Below are 26,338 nucleotides of genomic sequence, written 5' to 3'. Positions count from 1 at the left end.
TCTTCCCCGACTCCTGCTCTCTCCCCTTAAACTCCACATCCATATTTCTTCCATAAGATCACCTTGGAACTCCCCTGCCCTATCTCTAGCTTACATGAAGAGATAAGCAAGCTCTCTCCCAGCTCTGACACTCTATGAGGTCTAAAAAGGAGATGGTAACATTTAACAAGCCATAGGAATGTTAAGATTATTAGTTTTTTTTTCTTTTGTCAGAAGAAACAGGCATTTATTGGGCTCCGACCATGTGCCATGTTTGATACCAGGTGGTATCATGGTTTTGCTGTTTTAACATCTTTTCATGGCCTAAAGTTTTTGTTTCTTCAGCTTAAGTATCTATAAAATGTATAGAAAGTTATAAGGATTGAATGAGTCAATGTTGGTAGACCCTTTTTAAAAGTACTTAACACAGAGTTATTAATTAGCACAACATTTGGTTTCCTGTGTGTGTGTGTGTGTTGTGTGTACTGGGCTTTAAGGATAAGAAAATACTCCTTAAGAGTCACCTTTTAGGAGAGACAGACACATTAACAAAAAGTGATATTTAACTATGGTTACAATGTAACAAGATCTTATATCAGGAATATGATATAAGGAATATGGCCAAAATACTGTAAGAATCCAGATTGGGGGAAGGGACAGTTCTTCCTGGGGTGGGTTTGGAAGAAGAGGCCCAGGAAGATTTCACCAAGGAAGTGTCATTTTAGATGGGCTTCAAAGAACCTAGCTTTCTAGTTGACAGAAAGGATATCTCAAGAAGAGAAACTAGCATTGGGGCAAAGTCCAAAGAAGTAGCTTTAAAGGGCTTAGTATGTGAGGGGAATAAGGAAAATGTTCATTACTTTAAGAATTTTAGTGCCTTGACAGTGTAGCTCAGTGATTGAGCATCGACCCATGAACCGAGAGGTCACAGTTCGATTCCCAGTCAGGACACAGGCTCAGTCCCCAGCAGGGGGCATGCAGGAGGCAGCCGATCCACGGTTCTCTCATTGATGTTCCTATCTTTCTCTCCCTCTCTCTTCCTCTCTCTGAAATAAAAAAAACACATACAACATATTAAATAAATAAATAAACTTAAAAAAATAAAGAATTATAGCTATTGAAAGATCTGGCAAATAGAACTTCCAAGAAAACCCTCAAATGGCTTCAAGTCTGAATGGGAAGAACCTCTCATACCATACAGTGTGCAACCTTTACCTTTTAATTTTTTAGTCTTTTTTTTTTTTTTTCTGGTTAAGTTCACATAACATAAAATTCACCATTTTAACTATTTAAAGTGTACAGTCCAGTGGCATTTCGTGCATTCACAGTGCTGTGCGGCCACCGCTACTACCTAGTTCCAGAACATGGTCACTGCCCCCCCCGGGCTCCCCTATTCCTGACAACTGTATATCTACTTTCTGTCTCTATAGATTCGCCTGATCTGGACATTTCATATAAATTGAACCATATACTATATAGCCTTTTGATACTGTTAAAAAGTCGACATCTTATGAAAATAATTTTGATCTTATGGACCCCCTGAAAGAATATCAGGTTCCCTGAGAGGTCTACAGACCAGACTTCGAGAACTACCGATCTAGGTTACCCAAGGCATGGGGCCCCAGCTCCCTATTACAGCTTCTGCTCTAGCACAAGGTGATTATCATGTCCCTGCGTCCAATGTGAGGCCTCCCCATCTCAGTGTCTCATCTCCTAGGAAAACTGTCAGCTGTTTTCTGCAAAGGTGAGGTCAGTAATATAGTAATGGCTTCACATTTAAACTGCTCAAAGGAACCAAACAACCAACTGGGGTCAAATTGTAATTTATTAGTGATAAATCCAAATGTGGTAAAAAAACAAACAAACAAACAAAAAACCTGTACCACAAGCTCATTTCCAGTAAAATTCTTATCACTTCCTGCCACTGTCCTTACATTTTATAATCACAGTAATTATCTTTTACCTGTGATGAGAGACGTCATGTACTTTTGAGCACCAAGCAGTGGTGGTGTCATAAATTGCTAGCCCCTTTCTCCTCTAATGATCCCAGCTTATTTTATTCTTCAAGTATTCTTAGAGGAATTAGCACACTTATTATCCAGCATATTCAATGTAATGTGCACGCTGTACTGGCGCTGTTATGAAACCCATTTTGCTCAGGAGCTAAAATTATATTGCCATTCTGCCTGGTCTAGAGGTTCTGTGCTTGAAACCTGTTTCCTACATGCAAAGAGCCAAGGCTATTTAATTAGGATGCTGAGCTAGAATGAGAAGAGTCTGACACTTAATATAGAGTCTGTAAGCTAACCGAGGTGAGCAAGTATAAAGCCTACACGTTTTGAATGAACTCTCCATCACTGTGGAGACAATCAATATTTGAGCAGACTGGCTTTGGGGCATGTTTAAAGTCATTCCTCCAGGGCCTCTACTGAACTCTACCTCTGCAGCTTCAACTGCCAAAAATCACACTTCTGACCATTGGAAACCTTTTCCTCATACTGAGCTGAAATCTGCTCGAATTTTCACTCATTTGTTTTTGCTCTGCCCTCTGTGACTGCCCTTTAGGGACTGAGGAAAGGGACCCATCCCCTCGGTCTGCTCTTCAAGGCTCAATTGTCCCAGGTCCTTCTAAGAGATGTTACCAGTCCTCTCCCACTAGGGTCCCTCAGTTTGTCAATGTCTCCCCCCTTTTTATAGCGACGTGCTCAGAACCTGAAACAGTGATCCAGGTGCAATCTGATCAGTGTGGAAATGAGCAGGTCTCTTTTGGATATGACTGCTCTTGCTGGATATGATAATTCTACTAGTGCTTTCCAAGAGTAAAGAACCTCATTATCCAGCACTGATTCATAATCAGCTACACAACCACGTCCTCTAGATCATATTTGGTTAGGCAATTAGCCATTTTCACCTAAATACAGGGTCTGAGATTTGTCGTCATTACTTTTCATCACGTTAAATTTGGCCCAATGCTTTGGCCTGTCAGGAGCCTTTTTGTATCCTGAATCAATCCTTTCCATCCACAAATGTATCAGATTATCAATATTGCTGTGTTCATATAAATCAAAGTTTAAAACACTTGGCAGAAAAGGCCTCAGGATGGAGCCCTTCACTTACTACCAGAGACCTCAAACAAAAGTATTCATTTAGCCAGTTATACGCTTCCCTCCCCACCCCCAATACACACACCTCAACTGTTCCTTCCTCTAACTCAAGCTGTCAGGGAGAAAAAACGTCAATGACTATTCCAGGTTACAAATAAGACCTAGTGACGGGCCAGTTGTGGCCGGACGGGAATCTGCGAAGCTGCTTTATCGGGGCCCGCACACTAGCAGGGGCTGGGGGGGTAGCAAGGTCTGAGTCATTTGGGAGATAGTTCAGGGTTCTGCTGTGATGAGAGAGAGGAAATCAATAACCAGGAAACAGAAGCAATGTTGGAAGCTAGCCAACTGGTACATCAAACTGGAGGCAGGAGGCAAAGGAGGACGGAGACAGGCAAGGGTCACAAGGAGCACGCTGCGAAGGAGCCTGCGCCACAGCCCGGGCGCTCAGAGGCCTCCGGAGCTCTGCTGTCCATTACGGCAGCTACTAGCTGCAGGTGGCTGATTAAAGTTAATAAAAAGTAAGTAAAAACATCCGTGCCTCAGTCACACAGCCACATTTCAAGTGTTCAATAGCCACATGCGACTAGTGGCTACCATATCGGATAGCACAGAAGAATGTTTTCATCATTGAAGGAAGTTCTATTGGACGGTTCTGTGCGGGAGCATTCTAGATGCACTTCTAGAAAAGGGACAAACCAGGCAGGATATCATTTTCGTGTGTTTATTTTTCCGTTGCTTTCCTTCAAGACCCAGCTCAGATGCCAGTTCTTCTGGGAATTCGCCCCATGCTGGGTCTGTAGTTGTATGCTATGGGCAAGAGAGCCTTCCGAACTGCACACTTCTTAGTGATCACGCACGGATCGAGAGGGAACTTCGTACGGAGATCCTAGCGCAGGTAGTTGTCAATCCTGAACCACAGTGTGCTCCTTTTTCTGTCTGGGGAAGGCATTCTCCCTGACAAAGCAATTAGCTTTGGGGCTGAGACGTGATGCAGGAGGGAAGAAGGACAGGGGTAGCTGGCCCAGCCAGCCATATGTGCTGAATTCATCTTTGCAGCTGTAAAAATAATTTGTAATAAAAGCTTTTGACCTCCTGTCCACAAACATTACACAGGCCATCTTGGCCAGGTAGTGAAGAAGTTGAAGTCAAAGTCTAATTTGCTTGATGCAAGATATCTTGTCACCTTACCTGTGGGCCCTCACTAAATTTTCGGTCCGCCTCTTTCTCTTTTAATTTCCTGTGCCAGAAGCTCTTAGAATTTCTCATAAGATCTATCAGTTCTATCTTCAAAATCTCTCTAGAATCTGTCCCTTCCTTCAATACCTTCGGTTAATTTATCTTCCCTCCTTTCCCACGCAGGCCCCACACTGCCACCTAAATGCTCTAAGAACCTTACTTGACCATTACATTTTATTCCCTATAAACCGGCAGTGGCTCCCATGACGTCATAAAGGCCTGCTCCTTGGCCCCCCCAACTACCTTTCTGTTTTCAGGTCTTTCCACTCCCTGATGTGTGGCACACATTCCAGCCTCCCTGTGACCCAGAACCGAGGTGCCCACTCACGTCTCTGCCTTTTTGCACTTGTAGCTCCCTCTGTCTGAAATGCCCTCCTCACACTTCATCTCCCCTGGGGAATTTCTAGACCCCTGTTAAGGTTTCATTTAAATCTCATGTCCTCTGAGAAGCCTACCCTGAGCCCTCAGATAGATTTAAGTGGCCCATCAGCTGCGCCCAAACACTGTGCAGGCTTTGGTCATAACACATCCTGCGTAGGACACTTATTAGTCTCTTTCTCCCACTAAACTGTGAGGTCTCAAGGGCAAGGCAGCGCATCTGACTCATCTCTTACCCCCGGTGGCGAGCACAGGGCCTGACTCATAACACTTGCTAAAGGCCCGTTAGCAGGAACAACAATCTTTGCCATTATGAGGCTCTGCACTGACCAGAAAAGAAGACTATGAAGATCCTGTGTGGTCTGCCGCGGCCGTGCTCCTTGGGTCCACCCACACGGACAGAGGCCTACGGACAAGTGGGCCTGGTATTTGAGGATGTGGGGAGAAGCAAGAGGCCTGCAGCTGTTCCCACTGAAAGCCTCACTGTACCCTGGCTGCTCCCCCAGCAGACGCTGTGACCAGCACAAACCTATTCCTTGTGTTTTTGTGTGTGTGAAAAGCACATAACTGACCCCCTGGAGAATGCTCTCGTAGGTACCCATCTGCGGGTAGCTCTATGGAGGGAATTATGACCAAGGAGGAGAAACCTCTTAGTAGAACGAAGAGGGATGAAACACTGCTACTCTTGTATGGCTGGCGATGGAATGTAAGAGCTAATAGCAACATTTTTTATGTTTTAAAAAGTATGCTGTGCCTATGGTTGCCAAGACACTTCCATTTCTCTCTTCTTTAGCCTGTTATCCACTCTGTGGGGCAGACAAGACAGAGCTGGGGTTGTTATTTATAGATAAGGAAACGGATATCTGGAGAGGTGAAATGACTTACCCAAGGTCACATTTTGAGTGAAGGCCTATAAAAATGAAGCAACTTTCCCAGGGTCATGAAGTAGTAAACAGACCTATAACATACGGGAGTTGCTTTAAAAATCCCTGCTGGCTTTTCTTTGACAAAATGTTTAAAATCAGAAACATTTTCTAGCAAATTGAGTCTTTAGGGGCTTTGAAGCATCTCTTGGGAAATTTGACTAGATGACATTAAATCTATGAAATTAAATGAAACTTAGTGTTTTCTGTGTGCCAGGCTCATGTAACTCCCTGAAGTATAATTATCAGCTTGTAAGTAATTTCCAAAATAAATAGCTCTTTTGCCCAGCCCAGCATCCATCTGATCAAAAGGTCTCCAGCCCATTACTTACTTATTCCATCACTTAATCATCAATCTATTCTTTCCACTCCTACCCCCTACAATATGGCAACTCTATTACTTGATCAATTGTTCATTTCCTCTGTGAGAGATAACTAGGATTTAGAGCTAGAGGCATAATTTCGCTATAAGGCTAGAAAGCAGAACTGTCATCATGTATTATTGAGATCTTAATTTAATTCTCACTAAAGAGGAATTAAAATGACTGGATTAGTGAAGGTTCACTCTATTTGTCCCTCCTCAGAGAGATGACTAAATCCAGTTGGGTGCCGTCTTTGGTAGTGGGATATGGGAATGGGGTTTTCCATAGGTCAGGGTAGGTGTGTAATTTTCTAGAAAGGAAAGTCTACCTTGGTTGGATGGACCAAGTTATTTAAGTTTAGTCTGACAAGTTCTCCCCAGCCTCTTTGCATGAGAACAAAGTATTGTATGCCCATCTGAACTGGGTAAAAACAGAAGCTAATAGCTGCTCTGTGGAAATAGATATCCTACGTATCTTCTGACCCAAGAGTCCAGGCTCTATCCGCTGCACCATACACTCTTCAGGGTGATAGTTGTGCCTACTAGTTAATGTTTCCTGAGAAGTGAAGTGCAGTGTCCAATTTTAATGATAAAGTTTATATCAATAATAACATGTAACATCCTATCTTTGTTTTCATCAAGAAGTCCAAGGCCCTTCGGATAGAAGAATTTTGGATAATTCTGGATGTTGTGGGCAGTCTTTGAGGAAAGCTAGCCTGTCTGGGTTTGTTTTAATTATCCTCTTGATAACCAAGAACATGATGACACTTAAATGTTAAAATGAGATGTGCTCTTGCTGATGGGGGGGGTCTCATTTCCAAGTGCTGGACCAGGCCTGCCACCTTCTTTTCTTCCCGTGGAGCACCAGTCTTTGCTATGCGACCCCCACACAGGTGTCTATCGTGGCTGAGCCAGGCTGGCTTCCTTGAAATTAGATGAGAGTACTAACAACAAATGGTGACAATACAGGACATAAAGAAGCACAAAGGAAGTCTTCATCCTCACACAGAACTTGCCCAGGATATATGCTGATAAAATCAGATCTGAGTATATCCTGAGCTCCATCTGTTAAAGGTGCTCACAGCCGCTTAGGAGAATGCCAGGCAAAAAAGACCTGGCAAGACATGTTCTGCCTGCTAAAGTAACGAATTCCCTTCCCTCCCCAACCTGGCTAAAAATACAACCAGAGTGTCACTGAAACACACACACACACACACACACTCTACGAAAAGCCTAGCATTTGTTGAACAGATTGTGACAGAATATCAATTAGCTAAGTGTTTGGTATGCAAACATCCTCAGTGCTAAACCCAGAGGAGGACTTGGAGGGAGGGGGAACAGAGTGTCAGAAAATTAGGGAGCAAGCAGGCTGCCTCCGGAGGAAAGTGCTAGAGCCAAAGCTCACCACCTAGTTACCAGGTGAGAATGGTGCAGTGCCATTGACGTCCACCTGGTGGCAGCAGTTCTAGCCAGAGGCACCTCCACCTTGCTTGGTTCAGGCGATGACCCCTCTTGTGCCAGAGGCCCTGGCAGGCAATGGGGGCTGAACCCTGTGGAAGCTGCAATTCTTCATCCATGGTCCGTTTCGGGCAAGGACTGATCTAGGTTATTCTAACTCTGAACTCCAAGTCCAAGGGGTAGAATCTGCAGGAAGCAGGGAGTTGAAGTTTCCAAACAATGGACCAAAGCAGCATTAGGTTTTAGTACATATTCCATGCCAGAGTAGCTAAAAGTCCAATGGGTGAAGAAATAGCAAAAATAGGAGGGGCCAGTCTTCAACTAGAGACACCACTGAGAGCAGCTGATATGAGTGACAGTGGGTCCATGACAGGCCAGGAAGTGAGTTGGGTCTTTTGCTCTATCCCTTCTAAGTTATGGTTTTAGGGTAGATTCAAACCTGATCTAGAAGTTCTGTGAAATGAAAAGAATTCACTGCTTAATTACATAGGTCTGCATTTCCCAAAATGTGGTATGCATTCTACTCAGGGAAGTACAGATAATTGTAGATGAAAGGTCTTGTATTTTAACAGTTCTGTATTTATTTTAATATGCCTCAAAAGAAATTGTCATACTACAAACCTGTGCTTTCACAGGTGATATTGTTGGTTTTCCATTTACAATGGTGATATAAAATTACCACTTACAATACTTTTAGTAAAAATAAATTTATTTGAAGAAAAATGTTAAGTAAATAATAATACAGAAGATGTTATTGCAAGAATATGGCAAAAATCACAAACATGGAATGTAAACAATTGGAAAGTTTGGGAAATACTTCCTTAAACTGGGGAACGCGGTAGATTGACTTGGAACACTGGAGAGGTGAAGGGAAAATGGCAGAACTCTCGCAGGATCTGGATTCCAGTTCCAGCTGGCACTACACCTCTGTGACAGTGGCCTCTCTCTGGATCTCCATTTCCTTATCCACACAATAACTCTGATGCCTTGCCTGGCTTTATTATTTAGTGGTCCTATTTCACTTACTATTATTGAGACATGAACAATCATAATAACAGCCAGGGCATTAAGGTCTGCTGTGTGCTGGGTGCTTTTCATAGGTCATCATTCTTAATTCTCATAATAGTCCTGAAAAGTAGGTGTTACAATGCCCATTCTACATGAGGGAAATGAGGCTGGAAGATTTTAAGTAACTTGCCCAAGGCCTCACAGACCTGATTTGAATGAATTTAGACCTGACCTCAGGGCCTGTTTGTTTCCTCTTAGCCTTGCTGTGTCTCAGTAGTAAATTCCTACTCACCCTTCAAAACTACCCTCAAGATAATCTTTTCTGGAAAGACATTTTTGACCCCCATCTCTTCATCCTGATTAGATGTCCCTCCTCTGTGTTCCCTTAATTTTCTTTGTATGGTGTTCGTTAATATTTGCCTCTGTATCCCTAGGGCCCTGCATAGTTTGGGAAACAGAGGAGGTAGTCAACAAATTGCAGAAAAAGGGAGAGTGTGGGGGAGGGAGAAAAAGGGAAGACAGGACAGAGGGGATTGGAAAGGGTAATATATTGCTACCTTATTTCACTAAATATGAAAGAAGCAGAAATGAGGTGCAGGGGAGCAGGGTAGTTAAGCATATGGCCTTCTAGATTGAAACCACCCAGCTTTGTCACGTACCAGTATGTGATTTAGCACAGGTTCAATGCCTGCACTTCAGTTTCCTCATCTATAAAGCAAAGACGTCAATAGTACCTACCTTAAAGGGTGTTGTAAAGACTAAATGAATTATTATATATAAAGTGCTCAGAATAGTGCCTGGCATTTGGTAAGCAAGTATTCAATAAGTATTGGTCATTGTTATTATTATTTCTGTGACATTAATAAAAGGGAAAAAACTAAACACTATTATAAAGTGAAAAAATACAAGATACTGTTTTATACATAGAGGTTCTTCATTTTTCTTACTGTATTTGTTGACCAAGGTGGTTATGAATAGAGAGAACTATAGCCATGGGATATACAATATAATATCCTTATCTTCCCACTTCTAAGGCAGTAGAATGAAGCACTCCACCTCTACTCTCAGAACATTTGGAAATATTGATATTAAAATTATCACGCCATGTTATATTCTAAATCCAGATTTACTTGTCTGTCATCCTCAATTAGGCTAAGTTCCTTGAAGGAAAGGACTCCTGTTTAATTCTCCTCTGTGACTCCAATTCTTAGTAAAGGGGCTGGCAAGAAATAAATGTTCAATAAAAGTTTGCTGAATGAATATTGTGGAAAAGATGTGTACACGTGAAAAATAAGTTTAAAAAATGAAGTGATATTTACCATACAAGAGGTTCAGATCAAGAGTGCTCAGAAAGCTAGTAGGTAGGAAAAGGCAGTGGAACAGAGTTAAGTCTGTGAACGTTAAAGCCGGACAGCCTTGGTCTTGGGCCCTAATTCTGGCACTTACTAGCTTATGTGACTTTGGGATGTAACCTAACTTCTTTAAACAATAATTTCCTTATCAGTGAAATGGGGATACTATTAGTTGGCAGAACTAAATGAGATGATGTGTGTAAAACGCCAGGTACCTGTTATGTTTGTAGAGCAGCTAACATATCATCAGCATCATCACTATCATCATCCAAGGCTTTGTGATGGAGGCACTCGCTCTCCGGAGGGGCAGACACCGGAGGGCACCCAACAGGAGGCATGAATAAAGGTACTGTGGGCCAACTAGTGTGGGGAAGTCGCACTGTTTAATTGGAATCTTGGGTATTTTCAGGAAAGTAATGTTAGCGAATAGTGAGAAGTTGGCTTTAAATGCCAGGCTGAGAAATTTAGTCTTTATTCTGCCAGTTTCGCTGAGACTTTATAGGATTCTACAGGGTAGTGACCAGTTCAGAGCTAGGTATGGGGGGAGGGATGTTCTAGCTGTACAGGATGGCCTGGGGAGCAGATTATTTTCCCCAGGTAAATGACCGCTCACTAACGTTTATCCAGAGATGCGAATTTGTCTACACATTACGAAATAGAAAGTAACTTTAGTGGAGGGGGCAAGAGGAAGGACTTTGGAAGAAACTAGATTGAAAGTCAGGTTACAGCCATTCTGAAGTTCGAGAACATGTTATCTGTATGTGCACAGCAGCATCTGTTTTAGCAGGGACAGCCTCATTTATCATGCATCCGCAGGCTGCGAGAGAGGGAAGCAAGAAACTCCTTCCCCACTTAGGGAGACAAAGCTACATCCACTCTCTGAAAATAATTCTAGCACTTTGAACAAGTATTTTAGCAAGAAGGAACACTAAGAAAAAGAAGTGTACACTATCTTCCCTTTCTTGTCTTTTCCACCCAAATGCACTCAAGAAAAATGCCAGGTGCATCATTAGAACGTGCTGATGATACTATTAGCACCCCAAGTTTAGGGCTCTTCTATCTGCACAGTGCTTTTCATTGTATAAAAAGCGCCCATGATCTCTTATTTTCACAGGATCCCTGTGAAGTATTATTTTTCACAAGGGAAGAAGTAAGTTTTGAAAGAATTGAGTGATTTCCCCCAGATTACACACCCAGAAAATGGTAGAGTCCCAGACCCCTTGCTCTTTTTAGTACATGTTTCCAAATACCATTCACCTGGACTTTACAGTGTAACGCTCTAGGGTACGGAATGACAATCCACAGGGTCGCAGGCCTTTGATCGCCCTGTAATTTTATCAGTATAGCCTAAAACTGCATCAGCTCTGGGGCACTTTTATGAAGTCATGTTTGTGACTAACTAGTACCCAGTGCTCCCTCTTCACCCCCATTGTAAAGAACCCTAGGACAGAAGTTCTTAGCAATGTGCTTGCCTCCTTCCCTCCCACATCTGCCCAGTTCAGCCAGGCCTTTGAAATGCACGGACAAGGCCTCCACGGTTAAACCTTCTCCAGATGGGTCAGGAGACTGGAAAGCAATCTCCCTCAATATCTAGCTTGGGCTGGTAGGAAGAAGGCCAGACTTGAGGTTGATGGCTCAGGTTCCAGGCTCAAACTACCAGCCTTGGTCTGTGACCTTGGTTAAATCACTCTATACTCTGAGCATCAGTGTCTTTTTTTTTTTTTTAAGAGTTTAAGCTGAAAGTTTATTAATGAAGCAGTGAGACAGAGGATGGGCTACTCCACAGACAAAGCAGCCGGAGTACCAGTGCCTTGACCTGAAAAATGATGATAGTTATCTCATAAGTCTCCTGCATGGATTCAGTAAAACACCTATGAAAGTAGGACCCTGTGCTGGGTTTAATTTTCTTCTGTAGCTATTTTGAAATTCTTAATTTTTGAAGGAGGAGCTCTGCATTTTCATTTTGTGCTGGACCTTGTAAATTATGTAGCTGGTCCTATCTATGCCCTTGGCCAAGTCATTTAAAACCTCTAGGGCTCCACAGTCTATAATGATTTAAATTAAATTGTTAGGACAATTCTCAATCCTTCCTCTACCTATTAGCAAAATTTGACACAGTCGAGCTTTCCCTCCTCGAAACATTTTTCTACCCAGCTTCCAGGACAGTACACTTTTCTGGTTTTCCTCTGCCTCACTGGCTGCCCTTTGCTGTTTTCTCCCTAATCTATTAGCACATCCAGAACGAAACACACTTCTGACATCCCAGTCTTTTTCATCTGTTCATGGCAACTCCACCCTCCCAGTTGCTCAGACCAAAACCCTTGTCATAGTTTTTGACTCTTTACCTCTCACTCCATATCCAATTTGTAAGCTGCTCCGGAACCTGACCGTGTCACCACCGGCACAGTCCACGTCTCTCACCCGGACTGCTACAAAACCTGACTCATCTCCCTGCTTCCACCTCCCCCCTGTGCCCCGTGTCTGTTCTCTGCACAGTGGCCAGACTAATCCTTTAAAAATATAAGCCACGTTGCATCGCTCCTCTGTTCAAAGCCACCCCATGACTATGCGTCTCAATTAGAGGGGACATCCCCGCGGGAGGTACAAAGCCAGCTCTGTGAGCCCCCTCCGCATCTCAGGCCATTTGTCCCTGCCCCCCTGCCTGGAATGCGCTCCCACAGATCAGTCTGCTGGCCCCTCACCGCCTTCAGTTCTACTCAGCTGTCCCCCGTCAGTCAAGCCTCCCCCAGTCACCTGATTTAAAATAGCAACCACCATCAACTCCCCCCTCACTCTCCATCCTGTCATTCCCTGTTCCCTTTTCTCCAAAGCACTCATCACCGTCTGAGATGTGTGATATTTAACTTATTTGCATATTGTTTATCTCTTCCCATTAGACTGTAGGCTCTGTATGGACAGGGACTTTGTCTTTTAACTGCTGTGTCTCCAGCACATAGGACAGTGCCAGTGAATGATGGTAGAAAGCTCTGGAACGGATGCTGTGATTACTGTCATTAGGTTACAATCATATCAGCCCCCTGCATGTATAAGGTACTTTCACAGGCCGCGTGCCCAGGAAACAGGTCCTGCATACAGGGTGAGGGTGTGATTGTGGGCCAGGCCTCCCACTAGACTAAACTGTGGAGACAGAAAGGCAAGTCTAAGAGTTTGTGGCCTAGAGGGAGGTTTCATATATTTATGCAAATAACTCTAGAACAAGGCAGCACCTGTTAAAAATATCCAGCCTTTAATGCCTGACATCTCACATTCTGGCAGTGACACCAGAGTTTTCTACGGAGTGGAGGGACAATGAACTATGGCTCGTGAACTTTCTGTGTGGTTATTTCTGTCCCAGGCGAGTTCCTGCTCTGGCCTGCTTATCACACCAGGGACACCTTGCCTGACTTCCAATCGAGTTTGCTCCAAAGTCCCTCCTCCACTGGCCCCTCCACCCAATGCTGCCCCCCAATTAACTGTTAACTTGAGACCCCACCCTCTTGTAGTCCCTGCACATTCTGCTTCTAGATACAGGGAACGTGAGGCAGAGGTGGGACCAACTTAGGAAGGTTGCAATAGGGAATAAATAACCGAAGTAATTCCTTATGATACAGGTATACGTCTCTATGAGCCTGCAGTCCACAGGACTCATGGGCTGCATCTGTTCATCTCTGTGGCTTGACAGCCTTGCTTAGTACGTGGCACAGAGTGGGCATCCAGTGAGGTTTGCTGGGTCGCTGAGTGGGTGTTACAGGCTCTGAGTCAGGATAATCCTGGTTAAGTAGTACTTTGGCATCTTCCACAAGGTGCCCCAGAGGTATTCTGTGAGGCTATTTGATTGAGCTGTCATAAGAAACAAGCTAACCAGTAAGAATTAAAACATCTCAAATAAAGGGACCAATATTTTTTATTTATTTATTTATTTATTTATTTATTTATTTATTTATTTATTTATTTATTTATTTATAATCTTTATTGATTTCAGAGAGAGGAAAGGAGAAGGGGAGAGAGAGAGATAGAAACATCAATGATGAGAGAGTCATTGATTGGCTGCAGCCCACAACCCGGGCCTGTGCCCTGACCGGGAATTGAACCCCAATCGCCTGGATCCTAGGTCGATGCTCAACCGCTGAGCCACGCCCGGCTGGGCTAAAGGGACCAATATTTAAAATGCAAGTTTAAATTATAAAATGCTACTGTTTTATAATTTTCAAAGTTTCTTTTAATTTGCATTTGATTTCTTTAACCCCTCTATCTGAAAATCCAAAACCGATCAAGAGATAAGTTACAAAGCATGCCTTCCATTCCCTACAGGATTCCTTTGAATAGGGACTCCCAGAGCTTATCTGAATGTTTGGAGAGAGATTTGTAAGAAAAAATGAGTAACTGAGAAACTTAAAGCTAAAGCATTAGGATCTGCTCATTAGAAACCATGTTAAATTTTGGCGGGGGCTACTTGTGTGTGTTATGTAATTCTCAGTACTTTTCAGTGTGTATGGTCACATCACACATACATTTTCATACCCAGGCAAGACCAAGCATAAGAAGACAGCCCATCTTACAATCAGCAATAAGAAAATTTGGGACAGGTAAATCCTTCCTTAGTTCCCAGTTTCTTTGAATATAACGTAGGGGAAGGGACTAGATGGTTCCAGGGGCCCTTCCAGTTCTAATGCCCTAAAAGTCTCTGGAAGTAGGAGCACCTATTCACATTATAAAGGATCCCTTTCAAAGTTTCTGTTTCTTAAGTGCATTTAAACTATGGCTCGGTTTTCCAAAATCTGGTTACTGTATTTTTTTTTAATCCTCACCTGAGGATATTTACCATTGATTTTTAGAGAGAGTGGAAGTGAGGGAGAGAGAGAAACACTGATATGATAGACACATTGGTTGGTTGCCTCCCGAATATGCCCTGTTGGGGGCCCAGGATCGAACCTGCAACCCAGGTATGTGCCCTTGACCAGGAATCAAACCTGAGACCCTTCAGTGCATGGGCCAGCGCTCTCACCACTGAGCCACAGTGGCCTGGGCTGGTTACTGTATTTTTATTATTAATAAAAACATCCAACAACTAAGCAAATTCAACATGTCAGGCACATAAAATGCCTCATATGGATTATTTGATTCAGTCATCCCAACAACCCCGTGAGGTAGACGATGAAGTGTCCCCACGTAGTAGAGATGTAAAGTGGCTCCATAACTAACTTGCTTGAGGTCACTGAATTAGGGAATGTGGCAACACTGGAATTTACTATATTTTATTTTTTTAGAGTTAAAAAAAAAGTTATTGATTGATTTTAGAGGGAGAAACAATCATCCATTTGTTGTTCCACTTATTTATTCCTTCACTGGTTGATTCTTGCATGTGCCCTGACCGGGGATCGAACCCACAACCATGGTGTATGGGGATGGCGCTATAACCAGCGGAGCTGCCCAGCCAGGGCACAACGCTGGAATTTAAACTCTCTTTAAGCCAGTCTGTGACTCCAGAACACAGCCCTGCATCTCCCAGGCTGGCTGCAGGTATCAGGAGGTGTTCAGTGTTGCTTCCTTAGATGAAAAACTGTGGTTCTCTGTGCCTTTTGCCTTCATAAATGGGGTGGCCAATCGGAGATGGGGTGGTTCCTTTGTCTTCAGCTTTCTTCTGTGAAATACAGTGGTGATATTTTCATTAGGAAATGTTTTTTGACTTCCCTGGATGAGTAACAGTACGTTTCATTCATTATCTTGAGTCACTTGTGGATGATGGGGGTCCCAGAATTCCTGTGGGGTGCTTTGAATTCCTGTTTTGGTTCTTTATGTCTATTATCTACATAGCCTATAACAGCATATACGGCAAGACTACATTCGTTTGCAGCATATTAAGGAGGAAAAAAATGCCACATGCAAAAAAAAAAAAAAATACAAGATTATTTTCACTTCTGTATGGCACTCTTCATAATTTTCACATTTATTTTTTTCACTTTCCCAAGAGCTGTATGAGGTGCATGAGTCATGAATTACATTTACCCACTTTGCAAATAAGGAAAGAGCCACAGAAAGGGATGGGTGACTCGGTCTAGGACATGGACCTGGTTAGATCCTAGACCCACTCACTGTTCTTTCTACACTTCGCCACCCCCGTATGTAAAACAGACTCTCAGGCTCGGCGCTTCTTGGCAGACAGAGGATGGCTGCTGTCCTGGGGGCTGTGCCAGGCCGGGCTGGCCCTGGGCTCTGGGGACCCAGCAGCCGCGCTGGGGGGGAGCGGGGCCAGCAGCCGGCCCTGCTCACACCTGTGCCCCGTGATAACGACAGGAGACGCAGCCAGCCCTGTGGGCCACCCCGATAAAACTTTAGGCGGGAAGTCAAGTGACAAGTGAACTGTGCATATGTGTGTGTTGTTTTAAACTGTTAATTGCTTTTGATATTTTTTAAAAAGCAGCTTGAGGAAGTCAGACCAAATAGCAGGGAGCTATTGCAGCAAGATGGATTTGGGAAGGAACCAATCTCACCTGACACCCCATCAGAAAACTGATTCTCATCAAGAGAAGACCCGCGTGCCAGGTAATGGAAGAGGCTGTGGCTGCTGGGAAGAATTGGGGCTATGATTAGTTTCCTCTTTTTTATGGATCTGGCCAAAAACGGGCAAGACTGAGTACATTCTTATAATCACAGGTGGGAAGAATCGGGGTTGTATATCTTCCTGAGGTGACTTCTAGTGCTAAGATTCTAATAAGCCAGAGAAACACAAGGAAATATTAAGTAAATTATTAATAAGAATACATTTAAATGAAAGATGGTGAAAATACCCAATACTGGATGGTTGTGGTAAAACAGCCCTTATACCTCTACGTAGTGTAAATTTGGTGGAGCTTTTGGATAGATACAGCAATAGGTAGCCAGAACATGGGGGGGCTTATTCTTTTGGTTCACTAGTTTTACTCAGTGGGTCTGTCCTAAAGCAGCATTTCTCAAAATGTTTTGCAGAATCCTAGGCCTTGAGACAGTGTTTTTTAAACATTTTTGTGCCATGGGTCCCATTGGTATTTTGATGAAACCCTAGATTCCTTCTTAGAGTAAATATTTTAAATACATAAAAGTAAATACATAGGCTTGCAAAGGAAACAAGATGCAGTTGTCGAAAATGAAAAACTGGGATATTGTAGCATATGTGCTTACTTATAGATGCATGAAATAACAAGATCCAATGGTGGGCCTAATAATGATTGTATGAAATCAAATTTATTCTCTCAAATAAATGATATTTTAAGGTATCTGGAACAACTGTAATGTGATGTGAAAAAAATCTGTAATTTCTTTTGGTGACAAAGTCACATACTGCTAAAACTACCGTGGTTTGTTACCTACATTCATAATTGAAGGAAATGGTCATTTTAATTAGAGATTGGTAAAAATAAAGGTATAATTTTTCCCCATCCAAGTTCATCATTAATGACTTCTGTGCTAAGAACAAAAGGAAAGGAGCACGCTCTATCTTTTGGGGGTCCCAGTGCAAAATTGCATCACTCCACAGGTTTGGAGAAATTCCACATCAAAGACCCATTAACTTTTCTCAAACTTGGATGGCAACAAAACCTTTCTTATGACACCTTTAATATTCCAAAGAACTTGGAGAAACACCATCTTGTGGGAAAAATCCAAAAGAAGAAAAGAAAGCTATATGCATGAGTATGCTTATAATAGTTTGATTTACAATGGCAAAAAAATAACTGGCAACTCCCTAAATGTTCAGTGCAAGTAGAACGACTGGGTAAATGAAAATGCATCAACCTGAGGAAGCGCCATGCAGTCATTAAAGCTGCAATTATGATCACCAGATCATGGAAAATATTTCTGATAAAATGTTAGGTTAATAAATGATAAAATCGTGCTATGCTCTCATTACAATTGTGTGTAATATAGGAACTGGATGGGTGTGAGGAACCAAGTGAAAGCAAGTTATAATGTTAAGGATGGCAGAGCATGGCTGATTTTTTTTCTTTTATTTTATGCTTGTACAATATGTAAAAATTATTATGAAGAAATTAGTAGGTTGGTAGCATAGTTACATACAAATACTGACCTTTTCATTTTTTAAGGTGCACTGTTTGCTCCCAGGCATTCTTTGGAGGTACAAGGAGAAATAAGGTAGAGCCTGGTCCTCAAAAAGCTAGAAGGTAGACACCCAGCATAGGGCTTCTACCACTTTGCTGCGGACCTCTTGCTGATAAATGTCACAGTCCATCACTATCTCCTATAACTTTCATTTTGATCCTACAGAAGTCATTGGAACTTGGAGTCTGCGAAACAGAGAACAACTCAGGAAAAGAAAAGCTGAAGCACAAGAAAAGCAGACTTCACAATGGCAATTTGGGTATGTATCCTTGCAAGGGAAAAAAGAGCTGACATTTATCCAGCAAATGTTATGTGCCAAGTACTGCCTGGCACTTTCACGCAGTGTGTTTTATCATTCCAACAATTCTGCAAATTGAAAGCTCTTATCCCTCCCTATTTACCAAAAAAAAAAGGAAACCAAGTGGCCAACGGGTTCAATCTCTTGCTTGGAGTCACACAGCTAGTAAAGTGGTGGAAACAGAATTTTATCTCTGGTCTCTTTTAATTAAAACAGCAGGCAATCGAATCATGCTGTAGAGAGGCCTGGTGTTCAACCACTCTGGTAAAATAAACACGCAATAATCTTGCTGTTGGGAGTAGGAGACACCATTGAGGAAATCTCTGAGCTTGTTCTTCGAGCTTCCTATTAGTAATCCTTATCGAATGAGTGTGATTAACTCTCCATGGAGGAAACCAAAACACTGTAAGAGGGATGTGACAGGACAGTTTGGGAGTTTTTAAATCTCCAGTCTAAGTCTCCTGTCTGTCATCTCAGGGAGGGAGTACGTGAGTAAGACTGTAAATTAGGAGACAACAAACTGCATCCATTTAGAATATGACTGTGAAAACAAAGGTATTGCTTGCTTGGAGATGGAAAAGGGAGGCCAAAGAGCCAAGGAGCACAGTATCCATCGAAGCCAGGGTTTCTGTCCCTCGGCGCTATTGATGCTGTGGGCAGGATACTTCTTTGTGTGAGAGGCTGTCCTGTGCATTGAGGATGTTTGGCTGCATCTCTGGCCAGTAGCACTCCTATTTTCCCCCAAGTCATGACAACCAGAAATGTCATTGTCAACTGTTTCCTGGGGCAGGTGGAGAGGGCGCAGAATGCCCCTCACCTCCAGTTGAGAACCACGGATCTAAGCACTCTTCTTAAGAAAGGGCATGTATCTCCGATATCGACTATTTTATTTTCTGCTATGATACCAATTAGCACACATATGATTGGCAAATAGAAGAATGATGTCAGTATACTAATGTGAAAGTTGTGTTAATTCATGATTTTTCCTACTGAAAGGAGCCAGAATGGTGGGACTAGGATTAAAACCTTTAGCAGGAAAGGAAAGCCTTCAGCGTGGCTGCTGTACAGGCAGGGCCCTTTCCAGCCTGCTCCAGGGCTGTTCCCCAAGAGAAGGGTAGCAGGTTGCACTTCCCCGTGTCCAGCTTAATGCAGCCCAGCTGGCTCCGAGTGCCACCCTTATTTGCATGATCTCAGCACCTGCAAACCTGCATTCACACTGTTGCTTTTGTGCATTTTTTACTGTCCCCTGAGGCAGCCTCCAGTCACGATAAGCCACCCGTCTGGAATAGCCAAGTTATCTCAAGTACCAATTATTGTTTCTGCTACTGTTAAAAAGTTGCATAGGCTTTTGAGTTGTTTGCCTCAACTCTATTTTTTCCCCAATAAACAATGTTACTTTTAGCGCATGATTTTTCAGAAAGTGAGGTGTTCCAGGAATGTATGTATTCATTATGCTTTAGCAGAAACATCTGTACTTGGGTCCTGTGACAGGTGACTCTGTTGAAAAGTTTCCAAATAGCTCCCCTAATTCTATACTAATTCCCCAAGCAACCTTCTGATCAGTAGTTGGCTTCCCAAGTATTCGCTACAAAGAAAAAGTGCATTTGTTGCCAATCCAAGTATTCTTTGCTGTGTGACTTTGCATTTCTCACTGTTCACTGAAAAATGGGTCTTTGGGTTTACATATCAGTCTATTTGAGCTGGTTGATGAGCTCTGCCCCTGATAAATGGAGCTAGTCTTAGTGTGCTGATAGAATTGGGTTTCTGTGCTTGCAGGGCTGGGATGCCAAGGCTGAGGAAGTCACTGAAGGAGATGACACCTTGGTGAGCCTCTTGGCAGGTGGCTGATCTTGCTCTGGTGACACATTTCTGTACTGAGAGCTGTTCTCACTACAGCATACCACACGGTGAAACCTTAGTACTTCCAGAGAGAAGCAGCAGGTGCAATGGCAAGAGCTTGGCTGCTAAAGCCATGATGACTAGAGTAGATGCCTGGCTCCCCTGCTTCGTAGCCATTTGATCTTGATGATTCACTCCCTCTCTCTGGGCCTCAGTTTTGTCATCTGCAAAATGGAGGTAATAGTATCCACCTCAAAAGCTGATGTGAAGTTTCCCTACTCCTTACAACAGAATAAGGAAATTACTTAAAACAGTGCCTGGCACATAGGAAGCACTATAAGTTTCCTAGATGAATACAAGAGTGCTACTTTATATTTGGATAGTTCATTCCTGTAAGCTATTATATACATTCTTACAACAACCACATGAAGTTGGGGAGACACTGTATACTCCATTTAACCTATGAGGAAACCAGGGTGAAGTGACTTGCCTGTGATCACATAGTTGATAAATGACAGAACCTTTTTTAAACTACCAGGAAGAACATGGACCATTGTATCACTCAGATTTCCTCATTCAGAGAGCCACACAACAGATTATTTAGGACTTAGTATCTAGGAAAATGTTTCTCCTGAAGAATTCAGATAATTTGACAATAAGGATTTTATAATTTATCTTGTTACCTTGGTTACTTGGAGTTATACTTCAAAATGTTGTGGTGCCATATCAACATTTTTAGATGATCTTTTCTTCTAATTTATTTTAATATTTTGAATGTCCTATTACATGTATACCTTTTGTATATTGACTTTAAACTGGTTTTGGTGAGGCAATCTTTAATTTTTTTTTATTATGAAAATTTTCAAGCCCACAAAATAGGATACATATACATTTTTAAGGTGTGCAAGGAGCCATGAGCACTACAAAGATATAAAAGACACTGGTTTTATCACTAAAGAATATCTAGTTTATTAAACAAATAAGGTTTCTCCAGAAATAACTACAGATTGAGGCAGCCTCTGTTCCTTGCCTTAAGCATGATCCTCCTAATGAATCAATAGAAGACTAAGCAGGGAGAGCATTTCAGCCCTGCAGCCTGTAAGAGAAGGCTCCGTGGAGCAGGTAGCATGGGACAGAATTTCAATAGGTTTAGAAAAATGGTAAAGTGTTTATGTTTATTTATAGTACCTTTTCTCTTGCCTGAGCCCATCTGTATTAGCCATCTGTATTTGGTTATATTTGTAGTACCCAACAATTTGTCATTGGCTGCAATTTCTATGCACATCCTTTCATCTTTAGTCTTCAATCTAGCTATTACTTCAGAGTAGGCGTGACATGGCCACTCCTGCCTTTCCAACAGGCTTGTTAACCTTAAGAAATGTTATTTGCAGCTTTTGACCCAGCTTGCAGTATATCTCATTTGATGTTTATTATAACGACTTAGCATTCTTCACATAAGACACTATATTAGATAAGCAAGCCATACACATCATCCACCTGCAGGCTGCAGAGACAAGGAGTGGAGCCTGGACTGAGGATCTAGAAACACAAATGTACAAGTTTACCCAGGGCATAGTGGGGTTAACTCAAGCAGGCTAAACCCAAAGAGACTAGTGTATAAGCCAGAATGCCAATCTATTCACTTATAACATCAGTTATACATTTTTGCATAACCAAACTTTAAGTATATGCTCTCACACACACACACACTACACTTCCAGGTGAGCAAGGCATCAGAGACACAAAGTCCCTGAGGGACATTTCCTCTCCTGACAATTGAGAACATCTAGCCCTGCTCCTTCATTTGGCAAACAAGGAGGCTGAGGCCCAAAGAGATTAAGTGACTTGTTCAAAGGTTGTGCAACAAGGCAGTGGGAGACCTGGACTGCTATTTCCACGCATTTATCTGAATTCTGTAATCCTGTTGCTGACACTAATTCTGATCACTCCACAGAGAGAAAAAATACAAGCGGCAGAGAACAGGAAAAGGAAATCAAAGAGGCAGAAAGAAACAGCAAAATACAGAACTGAAGATGGAGCCTCAGTCACAATTAGAAAAGGAAATGATGGAGAAAGCACTGATGCCTACAGAGAAAGAAAATGAATTACCTAAGAGTGTAACTGAAGCTCTCCCTTTGGCAGCCTCCCCCCAAAGAGTTGTACCTGAGAAAAAATTTTCTGCAATAGGTGAAGAAAGCATTATACATCAGGGAAATTCTTCTGAGTGCCAAGAAACAACAGTACAAAACCACCCTTCTGAAATAGGCCAAGGTATGGCTGAACCTGAAGACCTCTCTCCTAAAATGTGCCATGAAATAGCTGTAATTCAAGACCATTCTTCCAAACTGTGCCGTGATATGGCTGAACCTGAAGACCTCTCTCCTAAAATGTGCCAAGAAATAGCTGTAATTCAAGACCATTCTTCCAAAATGTGCCATGATATGGCTGAACTTGAAGACCTCTCTCCTAAAATGTGCCAAGAAATAGCTGTAATTCAAGACCATTCTTCCAAAATGTGCCATGATATGGCTGAACCTGAAGACCTCTCTCCTAAAATGTGCCAAGAAACATCTATAGTCAAAGCCCTTCCTTCTAAAACATATGAAGACATAACTGGCATGAAAGGATGCTCTCTTGAAGCATATCCCAAACCAGATGTGCCTAAAGACTATGCTTTTGAAACACACCAAAAAAGAGCTGAACCCAAGGAAGACAGTACTGAACCAGGTCAAGGAATAGTTGGGACTGAAAGCTTTCTTCCTAAAATACAACAAGAAGTAGCTGTGCCTAACGACCTTTCTACAAAAACATACCAAGACACAGTTGAACCTGAACACTTTTCTCATAAAGCATATGAAGAAATTGATGTGCCTAAAACCCTCTCTCATAAAACATTCCAAGAAACACCTGCTCATGAAGAACATCCATCTGAGATATACATTTATCAAGAAACACCTGGGCCTGAAGACTGTGCACCTGAAATATACGAAGACACACCTGGGCCTGAAGACTGTGCACCTGAAAGATACCAAGAGACACCTGGGCCTGAAGATCTCTCTACTAAGACATATAAAAATAAGAATGTGCCCAAAGAATGCTTTCCAGAACCAAACCAAGAAGCAGATGAGCCCCAAGGCCAGGATCCTAAAGCACACCAGGAAGATGCTAAGGATGTTTATACTTTTCCTCGAGGTAGGGATTGTTTATAGGGGACAAGTCAATGATATGCTCCCATTTACAATTAGAGCACTAAATAGGTTATCCCCTCAGAGTGGTGATTTATAGCCACCTTTGACAATCCTAGGTTATCTCCAGTTATCTCAAGGGGTATCATTCATGTCAATGGCTAGTTTTTCATTTAACTGATGTCTGTTTGGCACATTTCCAAAGAATTAAAAGAAAATAACTGAAAATATAAGTGTGTATAGTAGGTACTTGTACACACTATCCATTTGGGGAAGATTTAGCCAGTGAAAAAAATGAACTCAATATAGGATAATTGTGTGCAATATATTTTAAAGGATAATTAAGTTTAGATTTACAAGAAAACTTGAATAAAGTTTATCCCCAAAATTAAAATTTCTTGACAAACAAAAGGCAAGTGAATTCATGAGGTACCGAGGGAGATACAAAGGTGTTAATATGATCCCTGTTACTAGGATTTATACGTTTACCAAAAACCCATTCTGTTTCAATATTTGTTCCTGAAAAGCTTTCTCCAAAGCATAGCATTTTGAAAATAATGTGACCTTTCTTCAATTTGACTTGCCTCAGGGACATAGCTGTGAATCTTGATGCTCTTTGTACAATACTGTAGAGTATACTATATGAAAATGGACTGCTACTGTCAGACCATAGTTCTCTCCAAGGAATTATTTTCTAAAGAAATCCCTTTGATAGTTCGCTCTTTTTCCTAAAAGAAGAGTGCAACAAAACCATGGGTTAGTAGGGTTCCAAGTAATGTTTTAAAAAATCTTTGCCTATCTTCTAGGTTTAAAAAACCTAATTGTTTTAATTTCCACTTTTTTTGAATTTGAATTTTTTCTTTTGAGGATTGCTTGTTTGAATCCCTGTTCCATTTTAAATTTGGAATATCCATCTTTTTTGGTTGATTAAAAAAAATCTCTCTAGATGATAGTTATTAAACCTTTACCTACATAAGTTGTAAATACTTTCCCAGATGTTGTTTGTGGTTTAACTTTGTTTATAGTGGTTTCTGTCTTGTATATGACAAAATTTTAATTTTAATTTTAGTTGTTCAAACCTGTCAGTCTTTTCATTTATGGTTACTGGTCTGTGTTCTGCTTAGAAAGGCCTTTATAGTCCTAAGATTATAGGAACATTCTATTGTTTCTACAACATTTATGGTATTTTAATATTTAAATCTTTAATTCATCTGAAATTTGTATTTGTGCAAGGTATGAGGTAGAGTTTTGTTTTTCTTCAAATGGATAGTCAATTGTCCCAATACCATTTATTGAACCTATTTTTGTATTTTATTTGATCTTGCAGAAATGAAAGAAAAACCGAAAGTCGAAGGACCAGAGATACCAGCAATTCCAAATGTTCCTCAAGAGATTCACCCAGAAAATGATGTCTATAGTTACATTTGTTTTAACAATGCTCAATCATAACAGTTGTGCAACAAATACACATCTTATTACATGCAATTTTTCTCAAAATATTGTAGAAATCTACAATATTCATTAATATTTTAATAGCGTGTTTTTTTTCCATGTGTAGGCCATATCTGAAAGAGAGAACTAATGTGTTTTTTCAGGCTCTACCACATAAGACAATAACCTGCAGTGTGTGTGTGCGCATGTGTGTATGTATATGTATCTGTATATTGGGGTGAGAATAGTGGTGGGAAGAGATAAAAATGGGAAAGGGGAGGGCTGAATAATTAATTTTCCCCTAATTAATTTTTTTATTAATTCTTAAGAGCAGAAAAATTAATGTTTGAACACTTGAAGTTTGGGTGAGTACATAGTTTTCTTGTAAACTTTGTTGAACTAATAATGTAATAACTTCAAAATTTTATTCAGGCTTTTAGTTGGCTTTTTAAGTTAATTTTAACAATTCTTATCATTCTGGGGCTCCAAAGATATTTTGGAGTGCTGAATATAGTCTACTTGTGTATTTGAGTTTTGATGTTCTATTTTTACTTTTTATATATTGTATTTGTACAAAATGTACATTAAATCATTATTGCATACTAACTGCGTGGAACACATCATGGCAAGCATTTTGAGGGTTAGACTTATAGCACATAGTCCTTGCCCACCAGGGGTCTAATCTAGTCTCATGGGGGACTAAAAGAGAAAACAAATAATCACATGCACAAAAGTAAATGCCGGTGTATCATTTGAACAGTAGATACAATAAAGGAAATGCTCACTTTTTGATGGAGTGACCTGAAAAATTACATGGAGTCTTGAAAGATAGAGATTTGTATTATAGGTGAAGATAACAGTATTATTAATGTATGTGACAGAGGAGTGAATTCAAGCTTTCAAGATGTACAGTTAATGCAGGGTCCAGGTGGAACAGACCAGTAAGCTAAAAATCTTGTATTATTAGAGTGTACAGAATTTTGCATACTTAACTAAGAAGTATATCACTTATTTTTAGGGAATGGGGAACTAAGTAAGACTCTTGAACAATGAAGTGGCAGTTTTAGTATTTTAGGAATATCTATCGTGATAATGGTCAGGATTAACTGACACTGAGAAGAAACTGGGGGCAGGAGCAGGAACTATTCTGGGCCGAAAGAGGTCTGAAAGTTTGGTTCAGCAAGGGCATAATTGCATAAGCTTTCCATGTAGGGGTTGTGCTTGGCACTAGGCTACAGTGAAGGACAAGACACCCAGTCTCTCAAGCATTCAGGTGTGGAGCTGTGGTTTTCAACCTTCATGGTATATCAGACCACTGGGGAGGATTTCCAAATTACAGATGCTGAGACACCTCCCCGGGGCTTCTAGTCACCTACCTATGGTGCCATCCAGACATAGGTTTGTTTGTTTGTTTATTTATTTTTAAATATATCTTTATTGATTTCAGAGAGAGGAAAGGAGAGGGAGAGAGATAGAAACATTAATGATGAGAGAGTCATTGATCGGCTGCCTCCTGCGCACCCCCGACTGGGGGTCGAGCCCGCAACCCGGGCATGTGCCCTGACCGGGAATGGAACCCAGATCGCACTAATCCTAGGTCAATGCTCAACCGCTGAGCCACGCCCAGCAGGGCAGTATATTTATTTTTTAATCACTTTTGCTTTAAATAACTTTTTGAGGAGTTTTAGAATT

The 26,338-nt window shown here is 41.6% G+C and overlaps 1 protein-coding gene across 1 annotated transcript; it reads left to right on the top strand.

Moving 5' to 3' along the window:
• The first annotated feature begins 16,263 nt into the window (after positions 1 to 16,263).
• On the top strand, positions 16,264 to 24,718 carry HEMGN (hemogen). The gene is made up of 4 exons (XM_016223085.2): positions 16,264 to 16,342; positions 18,059 to 18,152; positions 21,985 to 23,222; positions 24,543 to 24,718. The coding sequence occupies exons 1-4, from the start codon at positions 16,264 to 16,266 to the stop codon at positions 24,662 to 24,664; spliced, it is 1,533 nt and encodes a 510-aa protein (XP_016078571.2). The 3' UTR covers positions 24,665 to 24,718.
• Positions 24,719 to 26,338: the final 1,620 nt, after the last annotated feature.

Source organism: Miniopterus natalensis, chromosome 12 (assembly GCF_054644295.1).
Source record: "Miniopterus natalensis isolate mMinNat1 chromosome 12, mMinNat1.hap1, whole genome shotgun sequence".
Classification (NCBI taxonomy): Eukaryota; Metazoa; Chordata; class Mammalia; order Chiroptera; family Miniopteridae; genus Miniopterus; species Miniopterus natalensis.
This window is presented reverse-complemented; position numbering and strand designations above follow the sequence as displayed.